At 43.1% G+C, this 14,845-nt stretch overlaps 1 protein-coding gene across 3 annotated transcripts in view; it reads right to left on the bottom strand.

Annotated features, from left to right (window-relative positions):
* fig4a (FIG4 phosphoinositide 5-phosphatase a) overlaps positions 1 to 14,845 on the bottom strand; it is a 234,962-nt gene that overhangs the window by 88,162 nt on the left and 131,955 nt on the right. For all 3 annotated transcript variants that reach the window (XM_072499995.1, XM_072499997.1, XM_072499996.1), the window contains exons 18-20: positions 12,215 to 12,273; positions 11,307 to 11,457; positions 7,632 to 7,715 (exon numbers count right to left, since the gene is read on the bottom strand). In XM_072499995.1, coding sequence (XP_072356096.1) covers positions 7,632 to 7,715; positions 11,307 to 11,457; positions 12,215 to 12,273 — 294 coding nt within the window. The remainder of the gene's footprint in view (positions 1 to 7,631; positions 7,716 to 11,306; positions 11,458 to 12,214; positions 12,274 to 14,845) is intronic.

The following is a 14,845-nucleotide window of genomic DNA, read 5'->3' as shown; positions in this document are numbered from 1 at the left end:
GTATAGTAGGGGGCTGAGGACACAGCCTTGTGTTGAGGATGATCGTGGAGGAGGTATTGTTGCCGATCTTTACTGATTGTGGCCTGTGGGTTAGAAAGTTCAGGATCCAGTCGCAGAGGGAGGAGACGAGGCCAAGGCTACGGAGTTTGGAGATGAGTTTTGTAGGAATGATTGTGTCGAAGGCTGAGCTGTAGTCAATAAATAAGAGTCTGACATAGGTGTCTTTGTTATCTAGGTGTTCCAGGGTAGAGTGCAGGGGCATGGAGATGGCATCTGCTGTGGACCTGTTGCAGCGGTAGGCGAACTGTAGTGGATCAAGGCAATCCGGGAGGCTGGAGTTGATTCGTGCTATGACTAACCTTTTGAAGCACTTCATGATGATGGATGTCAGAGCCACTGGACGATAGCCATTAAGGCACGCTGCTTGGCTTTTTTTCGTACAGGGATGATGGTCGTCTTCTTGGAGCAGACAGGGACCTCAGATTGTTGTAAAGAGAGGTAGAAGATGTCTACGAATACCACCGCCAGCTGATCCGCGCAAGATCCGAGTGCTCCTCCGGGTACCCCATTCCGGCCAGTGGCTTTCCGTGGGTTGACCTTCGAGACGGCTGCTGTGACGTCTGCAGTGGTGATCTCAGATACAAGTTCATCCGCGGCTTCTGGGGTGGAGGGCTCGCTCTCGCTGACCTCTTGCTCAAAGAGGGCATAGAATGTGTTGAGCTCATCAGAGAGGGGTGCGTTGGAGCCGACGATTTTACATGCCTTCATCTTGTAGCTCGTTATATCTTGCAGACCTTGCCATAGACGGCGGGGGTTCGTGTGGCTAGCCTGGGACTCGAGCTTGGTCCGGTACTGTCTTTTGGCATCTTTGATGGATTTCTTTAGATCATATCAGGCTTTCTTGTACAGGTCAGGGTCATCTGACTTGAACGCCTCAGACCTAGACTTCAGCAAGCAGTGGATATCTTTGTTCATCCAGGGTTTCCGGTTGGGAAACATGCGGATTTGCTTCTTTGGCACACAGTCTTCTACACACTTACTAATGAAGTCAGTTACTGTAGCGGCATACTCGTTCAGGCTGGTCACAAGTTTTTAAATACTGACCAGTCCGCCGTAGGAGATTACCGATTCCTCAGACCAACAACGCACAACTTTCTTTGACGGATTCTCCCGCTTCAGTTTTTGCTTATAAGCCAGGACCAAATGTCATTGGCAAACAGGATTAACGGATATCCTAAGGCGTTTTATACATATGTAAAGAGCAAGTGGGGAGCCATAGAAAGGGTTGGTCCATTCAAGGAATTTTGGAGGGAATCTATGTATGGAAACAGAGGAAATGGGAGATATCAAATGAATACTTTGCCTCAGTATTCACCAAAGAGAAGGACTTGGTGGATGAGGAGTATAGGGTAGAGTGTGTATATATATTCTGAGTCATGTTGATATTAATAAAGAGGTGTTGGGCATCTTAAAAAGCATTAAAGTAGATAAGTCCCCAGGGCCTGATGGGATCTACCCCAGAATACTGAGGGAGGAAATTGCTGGGGCCTCAAAAGTAATCTTTGTATCCTCATTGGCTACAGGTAAAGTTCCAGAGGACTGGAGAGTAGCCATTGTTGTTGCATTGTTTATGAAGGGCAGCAGGGATAAACCAGGAAATTACAGGCCGGTGGGCCTTACATCAGTGGTAGGGAAATTATTGAAAAAGATTTAACTCACATTTGGAAACAAATCATAGAATTTAGAGTGCAGAAGGAGGCCATTCGGCCCATCGAGTTCTCACTGGCCCTTGGAAAGAGCACCCCACTTAAGCCCACACTTCCAACCTATTCCCATAACCCCACCTAACCTTTTTGGACACTAAGGAAAATTTAGCATGGCCAATCCACCTAACCTGCACATCTTTGGACTGCGAGGGGAAACCGGAGCACCGGGAGGAAACCCACACATAACAGGGAGAACGTGCAGACTCCGCACAGACAGTGACCCAAGCAGGGAATCGAACCTGGGACTGGATTTATTAATGATGGACAACATGGTTTTGTGAAGGGGAGGTTGTGCCTCACTCATTTGATAAGAGTTTTTTGAGGAAATGACAAAGATGATAGATGAGAGAAAGGCAGTAGATGTTGTATACATGGACTTCAGAAAAACTTTTGACAAGGTACCTCGTGGTTGACTGGTACAAAAAGTGAAGTCACATGGGATCAGAGGAGAGCTGGCAAGTTGGATACAGAACTGGCTTGGGCATAGAAGACAACCCTTCCGTTAGCAGTAGAAGGGTGCTTTTCTGAATGGAAAGCTGTGATTTGCGGAGTTCGACAGAGATCAGTTCTGGGACCTTTGTTGTTCATAGTGTATATAAATGATTTGGAAGAAAATGTAGCTGGTCAGATTAATAAGTTTGCAGACGATAGAAAAAATTGGTGGAGTTGCAGATAGTGGAGAGGATTGTCGAAGGATACAGCAAGATTATAAACTGGTTGGAGTCTTGGGGGGAGAAATGGCAGATGGAGTTTAATCCAGACAAGTGTGAGGTAATGCACTTTGGAAGGTCCAATGCATGTCGGAATTACACCGTAAATGGTAGAACTCTTGTGAGTATTGACAGGCAGAGAGATCTGGGCGTGCATGCCCGCCGATTACTGAAAGTGGCAACGCACATGGATAAGGTGGTCAAGAAGGCATATGGCATGCTGGCCTTCACCGACCAGTCAGGGCATTGAATATAAAAATTGGTAAGCCATGTTGCAGCTGTGCAGGACCTTAGTTAGGCCTCATTTGGATATACAGTTCTGGTCGCCACATTACCAGAAGGATGTGGATGCTTTATAGAGGGTACAGAAGTGGTTTACTGGGATGTTGCTTGATATGGAGGGCATTAGCTGGGAGAGGTTAGATAAACTCAGTCTGTTCTCACTGGAATGACGGAAGTTAAGTGGCGCCCTGATAGAGGTCTACAAGATTATGAGGGGCATGGACAGAGTGGATAGTCAGATGCCCTTTCCTTGGGTAGGAGTCAAGTACTCGGGGCCATGGGTTTAAAGTGTATGGGGAAAAGTTTCGAACAGATGTGCAAGGCAAGTTTTTAAAAAAATGTTTACACAGAGGGTGGTAAATATATGGAACACGTTGCCTGGGGAGGTGGTGGGTGCAGGTACAATAGCGGCACTTAAGGGGCATCTAGACAAATATATGAATTGGGTGGGAATTGAAGGATGCGGACGCCGTCAGTGCATACGGTTTTAGTTTAGGCAGATACCATGGTCGGTGCAGGCTTGGAGGGCCGAAGGGCCTGTTCCTGTGCTGTATTGTTCTTTGTGGGAGTGGAGGATGTATGTGAGCACTGTGGGAGGAGCCCCGCAAACCATGTTCATATATTTTGGTTCTGCCTGAAGTTGAGAAGTATTGGAGTGGGTTTTTCAAGGCCATCTCAGGGGTAATGCACATGAACATGGAACCAGGGTGCCTAGAAACCATTTTCGAGGTGTCGGACCGGCCAGGGCTGCAGGCGGTTGTGCGGGGAGATGTTTCAGCCTTCTCTTCACTGATTGCCCGGAGGGGGCGGGGGGGGGGGGGAAGAATTTTGATGCTGGGACTTAGCAGTGAAAATAATCAGTTACACTCTGATCATCTTCACCTACTAAATGCTTTTGCTAGTATATCTTTAACTAAAGGAATTGCAAGAGGTATCTTTCATCAAGATAACTGATGAAATGTATCCCAGGATGTTGTGGGAGGCTAGGGAGGAAATTGCGAGTCCCCTAACAGAGATATTTGAATCATCGGCAGCCACAGGTGAGGTGCCTGAAGATTGGAGAGTAGCGAATGTTGTGCCCTTGTTTAAGAAGGGCAGCAGGGAAAAGCCTGGGAACTACAGACCGGTGAGCCTAATGTCTGTAGTAGGTAAGTTGCTAGAAGGTATTCTGAGAGACAGGATCTACAAGCATTTAGAGAGGCAAGGACTGATTCGGGGCAGTCAGCATGGCTTTGTGCGTGGAAAATCATGTCTCACAAATTTAATTGAGTTTTTTGAGGGGGTGACCAAGAAGGTAGATGAGGGCAGTGCAGTAGACGTTGTCTACATGGACTTTAGCAAAGCCTTTGACAAGGTACTGCATGGTAGGTAGCTCACGGGATCCAGGGTGAGGTTGCCAATTGGATTTAAAATTGGCTGGACGACAGAAGGCAGAGGGTGGTTGTAGAGGGTTGTTTTTCAAACTGGAGGCCTGTGACCAGTGGTGTGCCTCAGGGATCGGTGCTGGGTCCACTGTTATTTGTGATTTATATTAATGATTTGGATGAGAATTTAGGAGGCATGGTTAGTAAGTTTGCAGATGACACCAAGATTGGTGGCACAGTGGATAGTGAAGAAGGTTATCTAGGATTGCAACGGGATCTTGATCAATTAGGCCAGTGGGCCGACGAATGGCAGATGGAGTTTAATTTAGATAAATGTGAGGTGATGCATTTTGGCAGATCGAATCAGGCCAGGACCTACTCAGTTAATGGTATGGCGTTGGGGAGAGTTATAGAACAAAGAGATCTAGGAGTACAGGTTCATAGCTCCTTGAAGGTGGAGTCGCAGGTGGACAGGGTGGTGAAGAAGGCATTCGGCATGCTTGGTTTCATTGGTCAGAACATTGAATACAGGAGTTGGGACGTCTTGTTGAAGTTGTACAAGACATTGGTACGGCCACACTTGGAATACTGTGTGCAGTTCTGGTCACCCTATTATAGAAAGGATATTATTAAACTAGAAAGAGTGCAGAAAAGATTTACTAGGATGTTACCGGGACTTGATGGTTTGAGTTATAAGGAGAGGCTGGATAGACTGGGACTTTTTTCCCTGGAGCGTAGGAGGCTTAGGGGTGATCTTATAGAGGTCTATAAAATAATGAGGGGCATAGATAAGGTAGATAGTCAACATCTTTTCCCAAAGGTAGGGGAGTCTAAAACTAGAGGGCATAGGTTTAAGGTGAGAGGGGAGAGATTCAGAAGGGCCCAGAGGGGCAATTTCTTCACTCAGAGGGTAGTGAGTGTCTGGAATGTGCTGCCAGAGGTAGTAGTAGAGGCGGGTACAATTGTCTTTTAAAAAGCATTTAGATAGTTACATGGGTAAGATGGGTATAGAGGGTTATGGGCCAAGTGCGGGCAACTGGGACTAGCTTAATGGTAAAAACTGGGCGCATGGACTGATTGGGCCGAAGGGCCTGTTTCCATGCTGTAAACTTCTATGATTCTAAGAGGTGCTTGTCAGTGTTTTACTGCCACTTAATACTATGAAGCAGATAATATGTTACAGTGAAACCATTTTTCGATTTGAAGTCAAAATCCTCAGTCACATAAACTCAACTACAATGATGAAAATGTTGAACAGCTTTCATGACCTCAGGACATCAGAAAGCAGTTTACTGCCAAAGTATTTTCAAAGTGTAGTCATTGTTGCAAAGTAGTAAATATTGCAGCCAGTTTGTGCACAGCAAATGCCCACAAACCAATGTGATAATGACCAGATAATCTGATGCTGATTGATGGATAAATATTGATTAGGGCATTGGGGATAACTCTGTACCCCTTCAAAATAGTGGCTGTTGGATCTTTTACATCCGCTAGTGGGGACATTCTTTACTGTACCATCCATAAGAACAGCACCTCTGGCAGTGCAGTGCTTCCTCAATGCTGCATTGGAGTGTCAGCCTAGATTTCGGTGTACAATTCTTTTACCTGACTCAGAGGAAAGAATGCTGCCAATTGAACAACACCTGATACTGAATTACAAAAGGGAGAACAGTTCAAAAATACAAAATTACAGATGCTGGGAAACTGAAATAAAATCAAAATGCTGAGCAGATCTGGCAGCATCAGTAGAGATAAAAGTCAACATTTCAGGTCTATGACGTTTCATCACGTCAGAACTGCTCAATTAACTGTAAAGTGCTTTGGAATGTCCCGAGATTGTGAAAGGCATTGCACAGATGCAAGTTTTCTTTTTTTATTCTTTAGTTTGCAATAGGCTTATCAGTGCAAGACTAGAAACTCTTGTGAACTAATGCTGCACCCTGATCTGAAGGAATTTCTTTGTTTCAGACGTTGAATGGCAATTTAATACCATATACATCAGTGCAATTTCTGGTACTGAGCTTTGGTTTAACAGGTCCTTTCAGCAAACATTGTTCAACAGTTCATGCCAATTAAACTTTGTCAAAATGAATTTCGGCAGATTCAACATTCTGCATGAATTGTACAAGCTGGAGAAAATAAACAAATTATTTGGCATTTTCCTGCTGGGACTTGGCAGTGAAATATAATCCTTTATACTTTGAACTTATTTGAGGAGTTAGACAGATTTTTAATTGGTAATGGGTTTAAGTGCTATGGAGAACGGCAGGACGGTGGCGTTGAGGCCACGATGGGATCAGCCATGATCACATTGAGGGTGTTTGGCTTGGGAGGCTAAATTGCCTGTTCCTGCTCCTAGGTCATGTGTTCTAGGGAGGAGATGCTCTGGCTGATTTTGCAATCCAGCTCTTGGGTCTGTAACATTGTGGGTAGATGAGGAACGCATCAGCCATGATAGAATGGTGGAGCAGACCCGATGGGCCGAATGGCCTAATTCTGCTCCTATACCTTATGACCTTAGCGCATGACCTTAGCATCATCTTCACCTATTAAATGTTTTTGGAGGCACATGTTTAACTAAAGGAAATACAAGAAGTGGGTGCCGGTATTGTTTTCCTGCCACATGATATTATTAAGCAAATCAAATGATTCTTTGGGTTGGATCCAAATTTTTTCCCTGTGCTGAGTCACAAAACCTCAACTATGATGATGAAAATGTTATAACATTAAGAAGCGGTCTAATTTTGGACATCAGGTGCCTGTCCTTCACAAATCCCATCTGATCCTCCCCGATTACCTCCAGGACACAATCCTCTATTCGGGTGGCCAAGATCTTTGCCAGCAATTTAGCATCTATATTCAAAAGGGAAATTGACCTGTACGATCCACAGCCCTCCGGGACCTTGTCTCGCTTCAGGATGAGGGAGATTAATGCCTGTGATAGTGTTGGGGGAAGCACTCCCAGCTCCTTGGACTCGTTAAAAGCCTTAACCAGAAGCGGCCCCAGTAACCCAGAAAACTTTTTATAAAATTCCACTGGGAATCCACCAGGTCCCGGGGCCTTACCCGATTGCATTGCCCCCAATCCGTCGATCACCTCCCCAATCCCAATTGGGCCCCCCAGATGATGAAAATGTTGAACAGGTTTTGAGGCTAGAGAGGGAGGGATAAGAACAAAAGGAAGAAATCGGACAAAAGGCTGACAATGCAAAAATACCTGAAATTTAAAAAAAAGAAAAGCAAAGAGGAATAATGCTTTGTGTTCGGAAACATTAATTCTGTTTCTCTCTCCACAGATGCTGCCAGAATCATTGTATTTTCGGCATTTTCTGCTTTCATTTCAGATTTCCAGCATCAGCAGTATTTTGCATTTGTATTTCGGTTTTATTTAATTGTATATATCCTCCAAGACATAAATTCTTGTTAAATTAATAATGACTATTAAAAGCAAAATGTTTTTTTACAGTTAAATGAATAGAGACAACCAAATACAGTTACCAGTTCTTTACCTCAACATGGATTTGCCAGTTTCTTCTGGCTTGCGAATAGTGAAAGGACTTGGGTCAATTCCAAAATGCTTTGGCATGAAGTCCCTTTAGACAAAGAGTACAAGAAAGCTATGGAATGCCAAAAATAACACACACTTTTCTGATTTTAAAACAAACAAGAAATACATCAAAATTGGTCATAATTCAACAGAAGCTGTACCAAAATACCAGTGCCCGCGGTTCACCTAATAATAATCTTTATTCTCACAAGTATGTTTATATTAACACTGCAATGAAGTTACTGTGAAAAGCCCCTAGTCGCCACATTCCGGTGCCTGTTCGGATACAGAGGGAGAATTCAGAATATCCAATTACCTAACAAGCACATCTTTCGGGATTTGTGAGGAACCGGAGCACCCGGAGGAAACTGACGCAGACACGGGGAGAACGTGCAGATTCCGCAGACAGTGACCCAAGCCGGGAGTCGAACCTGGAACCCTGGTGCTGTGAAGCAACAGTGCTAACTACTGTGCTTCCGTGCCACTCTAGGTAGATCTGGGCTGCAGGCAACAGCCCAAAAAACACTATTGTGCCAACAGTTCATTTGATGCGATATTTTTAATATATAATTTTTACTGTTCAGTTAGAATGACTGATATTTTAATTATTTTTTTTGGGATGTGAGCATTTATTTCAAGGTCAGCAATTATTGCCCATCTTTAACTGCCCTTAAGAAAATGCATTGGGGAGCCTTTTCGAACACCTGCAGCCCACCCACAGTGTGGGTGGGGAGAGAATTCCAAGACTTTTACTCAACAAGAGTGAAAGAATGACAACGTGGTTCCAAGTCAGGATGTGTGGGAGGAGACCTCCAGGTGGTGATGTCCCCATTTATCTATCGTCCTTATCGTTGTGTTTGAAAAGTGCTGTTGAAGGAGCTTTGGCAAGTTACTGCAGAGAATTTTGTAGATGGTACATTTTGTTGCCACTGTGTGCTGGTGGTGAATAGAATTGCTGAAGATGGTTACAAATACCTCATTGCCATTAAAGCAGAGCACCAACCATGGTTGAATGAGTCTAGAGGAGCATACCAGATGCAGAGCCACATATATCTAAAAATAAGTTATCAACTTGGTGAAGCTACAACACAAGACTACATGTGTTTGAAGTGGAAGCAGCATGAACTGAACAAAGTGATCCCACCACCATCAGGTCAGATCAAAACTCTGCAGTACATACACATACCATATCCAATCATGAATGGTGGTGGATAATTAAACAACTAACTGTGGAATAGACGCTCTACAAAAATCCCAATCCTCAGTGATGGGCATGCCAGCATGTGAATGCAAAAGACAAAGCCAAATCGGGCTCCGTGTCAGGCTGATCGCGGGTCACCTGGCTCGCTTCGCCCAGTGCAATCTGGATAATTAAATGATCCATGAAATACCCAGATGCTGGATTCACCCAGCGCCCAGGACTCAATGGACACACCTGGGACACCTCACCAGGGAACCGTTTAGCAATCGTCCACACAAACATGGACCAGGCGTAACGGCACCTAGGGGCTCCCCAGGGTGGCACTACCAGGGTTCTGGCCCAGAGTGGCTTTGTGAATTAGGGGGGGGGGCGGGGGGATGGAAGGTAGATCAGGGATGCAGATCAAAATGGTGCCCCAAATCTACGAACACCAGTTAAGTTCCTGCTGGTGAGCATCCCTCCAAGTTAGGCCTCAGTGGAGGGAAATTCCCGAGGCCAAAACAATGGCAAAATGCCTTTGAATATCGGGGTGTTTCTCGCCGCTCCTGCTGCGGAGAAACAACCCCATTAAACACGCCCAACAGCCTGCTTCACTTTAAGTCCGCTGAATCTTGCCCATTAACTGTAATGTCTGATTTTCTGTATATGACTACATCAAGCTGTTGCTTGATTAGTCTGTGAGACACCTCTCCCAATTGTGGCCCAAGTCCCAGATCATTCCCAGGAAGTAGTGGAGGCTGGGTCATTAAATTTATTCACAGCCGATTTAGATAAGATTCCTGATAGACAAGGGAGCCATAGAATAGATTAGAATCCTTGCAGTGCAGATGAAGGCCACTCGGCCCATCGTGTCTGCACCGGCCCTCTGAAAGGACACCGTACCTAGGCCCACTACCCCTCCCCATCTCCGTAACCCCAGTTAACCTGCACATCTTTGGACTGTGGGAGGAAACTGGAGCACCCAGAGAAAATCTACGCAGACACGAGGAGAACGTGCAGATTCCACAGTCACCCATGGCTGGAATTGAACTCGGGTTTCTGGAGAGGTTGCAGTGCTGACTACTGTGCTGCCCTAGTATATAGCGTTATGAGAAGCAGCGAGGAAAGTGGAGAGCAGGCCAATGATCAGATCAGCCATGACTTTATAGAATGGCAAAGCAGGCTTGAAAGGCTGACTGGCCTACTCATGCTCCCAAGTCCTATCTTCCTATGTATTTTAGTGAGGGGGACTTTGAAGGGTTGATTGAGCAGGATGCAGGCTGCTGTCATTTCCACTGCCTGGATCGATGTTGGCTGATTAGTCCGGTTTTGTTCTTGTTTGACTTCTCAGTGGTGGTTTGATGCAACTGAGTTGCACACCAGCCCATTCCAAAGGGCAGATAAGAAGGTAGTCACATTGCCATGGGTTTGTAGTTTACATGTAGGCCAGACTGGTTGAGGACAGCAGATTACCTCTCCTGTTTAGAGAAGCAGATGGGTTTTAACAACAATCTGATGGCTTTGTGATCATTATGGATGAGACTTGCATTTCATTCCAGATTTAATTAATGGAAATTAAATTTCCCTCACATGTTGTGGGACGATTTGAACTCATGTCACCGAACATTAATTTCCACCTCTGGATTTTATTAATAATATAATAATCTTTATTTTTAAAATTTAGTATACCCAATTAATTTTTTTCCAATTAAGGGGCAATTTAGCATAGCCAATCCACCTACCCTGTACATCTTTTGGGTTGTGGGGGCGGAACCCACGCAAGCATGGAGAGAATGTGCAAACTCCACACAGACAGTGACACAGAGCCGGGATATAATAATCTTTATTAGCGTCACAAGTAGGCTTACAGTAATACTGCAATGAAGTTACTCTGAAAATCCCCTAGTCGCCATAGTCCGGAGCCTTTTCAGGGTCGCAGAGGGAGAATTCAGAATGTCCAAATTACCTATTTCGGGACTTGAGATAGGAAACTGGAGCACCCGAAGGAAACCCATGCCGACACAGAGAGAACGTGCAGACTCCGCACAGACAGTGACCCAAGCCGGGAATCGAACCCGGGTCCCTGGCACTGTACTAGTCAAGTAACATCACAACTATGCAGAATGTCAGAAAGGAGGCTGCAATGATCATTATAACCATGCAGGCAATTATAGAATGTGACATTGATGCTGCTCTAGCTCCATTCTAAATAGAATTTAATGCACAAGGTCTAATTCCTAAAGTGGTAGAAATATCACTGAAGTTTCTGTACATCATCTGTGCAATTAACTCTTCTCGCAAATTTGATCAAGTCTCAAGGATAAAGGTACTGTAGGATGTGGTCCTTAAGTATTCTGAAAATAAAACGGTTAAAGTTGTTTAAAAAAAATTATTTGCATCACAATTGGGGCATTGGGCACAGCAGGGGTTATCCAAGTGTGGGAATAGATTACATACTTAGCTGAATTTGTCATCGTCAGACAAAATGTATCATCAAAACAGCTCAGTTCATATGGCCTGAAAAATTCAGTATATATGTCAATCTCTTCATCAGATTTATCCATCTTCTTCACAACGATCATTTTTTTAAGGTTCTCAGTGCAAGGAACTAAAGATGTGAACAGAGGAAAATATTTAATTGTAGATTTAATTACCTGAATGATTATAATAACATGTCGTATTAACATTAAAAGAATATTCCAGGCTGCAGTTTTAACATACAAACTGGTCAAGTATTACAAATACAGCAAGCATATTTGTTTGAAGCAAGAAGTTACTGCGCCTAAAATGCCAAATTTTATTTTTCAAGGTAAATTTTTTTAATTTTTTTTATAAAGTGTTACACAGTTTTATTAGCTATGGTATTCAATATGACAAACATCGACATTACACACCGAAGGATCTCCACAGAAATGTCTTGTTCAAACTATGAAATGAAATGAAAATCGCTTATTGTCACAAGTAGGCTTCAATGAAGTTACTGTGAAAAGCCCCTAGTCGCCACATTCCGGCGCCTGTTCGGGGAGGCTGTTACGGGAATTGAACCATGCTGCTGGCCTGCCTTGGTCTGCTTTAAAAAGCCAGCAATTTAGCCCTGTGCTAAACAGCCCCTTATACATTTCCCTTATTCATTATGGTGCAGGCCAATTCAGGATTCTAAATGTGGTAGATACATCGGAAGTATTATCATTATGGCACCTGCGAGGGTAACAATTAAGTATGCTGTAAATTTAATTTTAAATAACTTTTTGGTGTTCTTAAGTGTTTGGCAAGTTATATATCGTTTACATTATATAACCTGCCAAATACTTGTAAATGAAAAGCACCTGTCAGTTCAAGCGAGTATGCAAGCTATTTATTCCTACCTTCATCAAAAGGCAATGGTAAATTTATTAGCACCTCCGGTGTCCACCAATGGGTATAGCTTCAATAAATACAAAAAAAAGGCAAGTATTTACAACATTTGATATAGAATATACAAAAACCTAGGAGTTTTGCTTATTGAAAAACAATAGTCTAGTATGGAGTCAGGTGCAAGATATCAGAATTGATAATGTTGGGACAAAAGTATCAAACAAAGATATTTACTCGGGTTGGCCGACTATGGGAAGCTGTGTTCCACAGAGGCCAGTGTGGAGACCACGGTTATCCAAATTGAATTGTTTCAGTAAGTGATGGACTTGGGCATCAGAAATACATTTTCAACATTACATTACATGTGACACCAAATTGGCACCTAGCTAATACCAAGGAACATTGCGATAAATACAAGACGTTAATAAAATTGCAGAATGGGTGATTAAATGGCAAATGATTTTTAACGTAAATGTGAAGGCCTATGTTGATCAGAGAAATAAGGAGGCCATATAGATCAAATATTTTTTTAAAATTCTAAAACGGTGTCAGCAACAAAGGAATTGAGGGCACAGATTTACAACACGTTGAAAGTAGTACCACAGTTTTATTAAGGCCAAAAAATTGCAGAACACCGGTTCATTTCCAAAGAAATAGAATTGGAAAGCAGCACAATTATGTTGAAACTGTACACAATCTTGGTTAGATCAATTGATTATTGTGAACAATTCAAATCTTCATATGACAAAAGGATATAGGGACACTAGCAAGGAGGATATAAGATTTACAACTATGATGCTAGAATGGAGATGTTTTAAGCACTTATCAGGAAAGACTAAATTACCTGGTCTTAAAGTAGGCTCATAAGATATAGGAGCAGAATTAGGCCATTTGACCCTTCGAGTCTGCACTGCCATTCTATCATGGTTGATATGTTCCTCATCTGCTACCTACAATGCTACAGACCAGAGCTGGATTGCAAATCAGTCAGAGCATCTCCTCCCTCGAACACATGACCTAGGAACAGGAGTAGGCAATTTATCCTCCCGAGCCTAAACATCCTCAATGTGATCATGGCTGATCCCATCCTGGCCTCATCTTCACCGTTCTGAATAACCGTTCAACCCATTACCAATTTAAAAATCTGTCTAACTCTTCCTTAAATTTACTCACTGTCCCTGCATCCACCACACTCTGGGGTAGCGAATTCCACAGATTCACAACCCTTTGGGAGAAGTAGTTTTTCCTCAAATCTATTTTAAATTTGCTACCGCTTATTTTAAGATTATGACCTCTGGCTTTAGAATGTATATAATACTGAACGCATCCTGCACGTTCATTGGTGTTACCTGCATTGACTTCTAAAGTAGACTGCTGAAGTTCAAAAGGCAAGGCAGGTGGTTTTGCAGGAGTTAAATAATACCATAAATGTTATAGAAAAGTAAGCCTTGAAAGTAGGCATGTGACACAGGTTCAAACTAACGGGTAAATTTGAGACTTGAAACACAAAGACTGATTAATACATAGAATCATTGAGAGTATTGGACGCTGAAATCATTAAACAATTTATTGTCATAATTGACTGAGGGGATCAGAGGTTTACAGAATGGAAACAGGCCCTTCGGCCCAGCTTATCCATGCTGCCCAGATTTTACCACTGAGCTAGTTCCAATTGCCCGCATTTGTCTCGTATCCCTCTTTACCCATCTTTCCCATATAACTGTCTAAATGTTTTTAAAAGACAAAATTGTACCGCCGCTACTACTGCCTCTAGCAGCTCATTGCAGATGCTCACCACCCTCTGTGTGACAACATTGTCCCTCTGGATCCTTCTGTATCTCTCCTTTCTCACCTTAAACCTACACCCTCTAGTTTTAGACTCCCCTACCTTTGGGAAAAGATGCTGACCTTATCTATGCCCCTCATTATTTTATAGACCTCTATAATTTCACCCCCAAGTCTCCTACGCTTCAGGGAAAAATGTCTCAGTCTCTCCAGCCTCTCCTTACAACGCAAACCAAGTTCCGGGTCAAATCTTTTCTTCACTCTTTCTAGTTTAATAATATCCTTTCTATAATAGGGTGACCAGAACTGGACACGGTATTCCAAGTGTGGCCTTACTAGTGTCTTGTACAGCTTGATATACAATGGAGATGGGAAGCTCAAAATTATGGCAACCTTTTGGGTGCACAAGCCAAGGTGGTTCAAATGGTTTGTCTCATCTTTTGGCTTTGCGATTTAAATTTATATTTTGTCTCATCATAAGAGAATGGTCACTTCAGTAACCCTAACTGATAAAAGTGAAGAGCATTCTCATATTTAACTTTCCAGATTTAAAATGATTAAACACTCATATGCCAGCGCTAAAATTGCAAAGGGTTGATGCCAGTCTGATTGGTTGTATATTTACAAGTACGGTGGCTTGAAACTATACAAGTCATTACACATCAAATTATTTCTGCAGCTACAGAATATTTAATGTCAAACATTTATGGAGGGAGTGCTTAAATCATATTGTAGCACAAACAACTACGTAGCAAATCAGACCTTTGCCAGCAATTAAAAGGAACATTAAAAAGAGAGACTAGGACTCCAAAAACATTAGCAAACTCTTGATAATAATCTACTTTCATCTGTACTTT

This window comes from Scyliorhinus torazame, chromosome 4 (assembly GCF_047496885.1).
Source record: "Scyliorhinus torazame isolate Kashiwa2021f chromosome 4, sScyTor2.1, whole genome shotgun sequence".
Lineage (NCBI taxonomy): Eukaryota > Metazoa > Chordata > Chondrichthyes > Carcharhiniformes > Scyliorhinidae > Scyliorhinus > Scyliorhinus torazame.
This window is presented reverse-complemented; position numbering and strand designations above follow the sequence as displayed.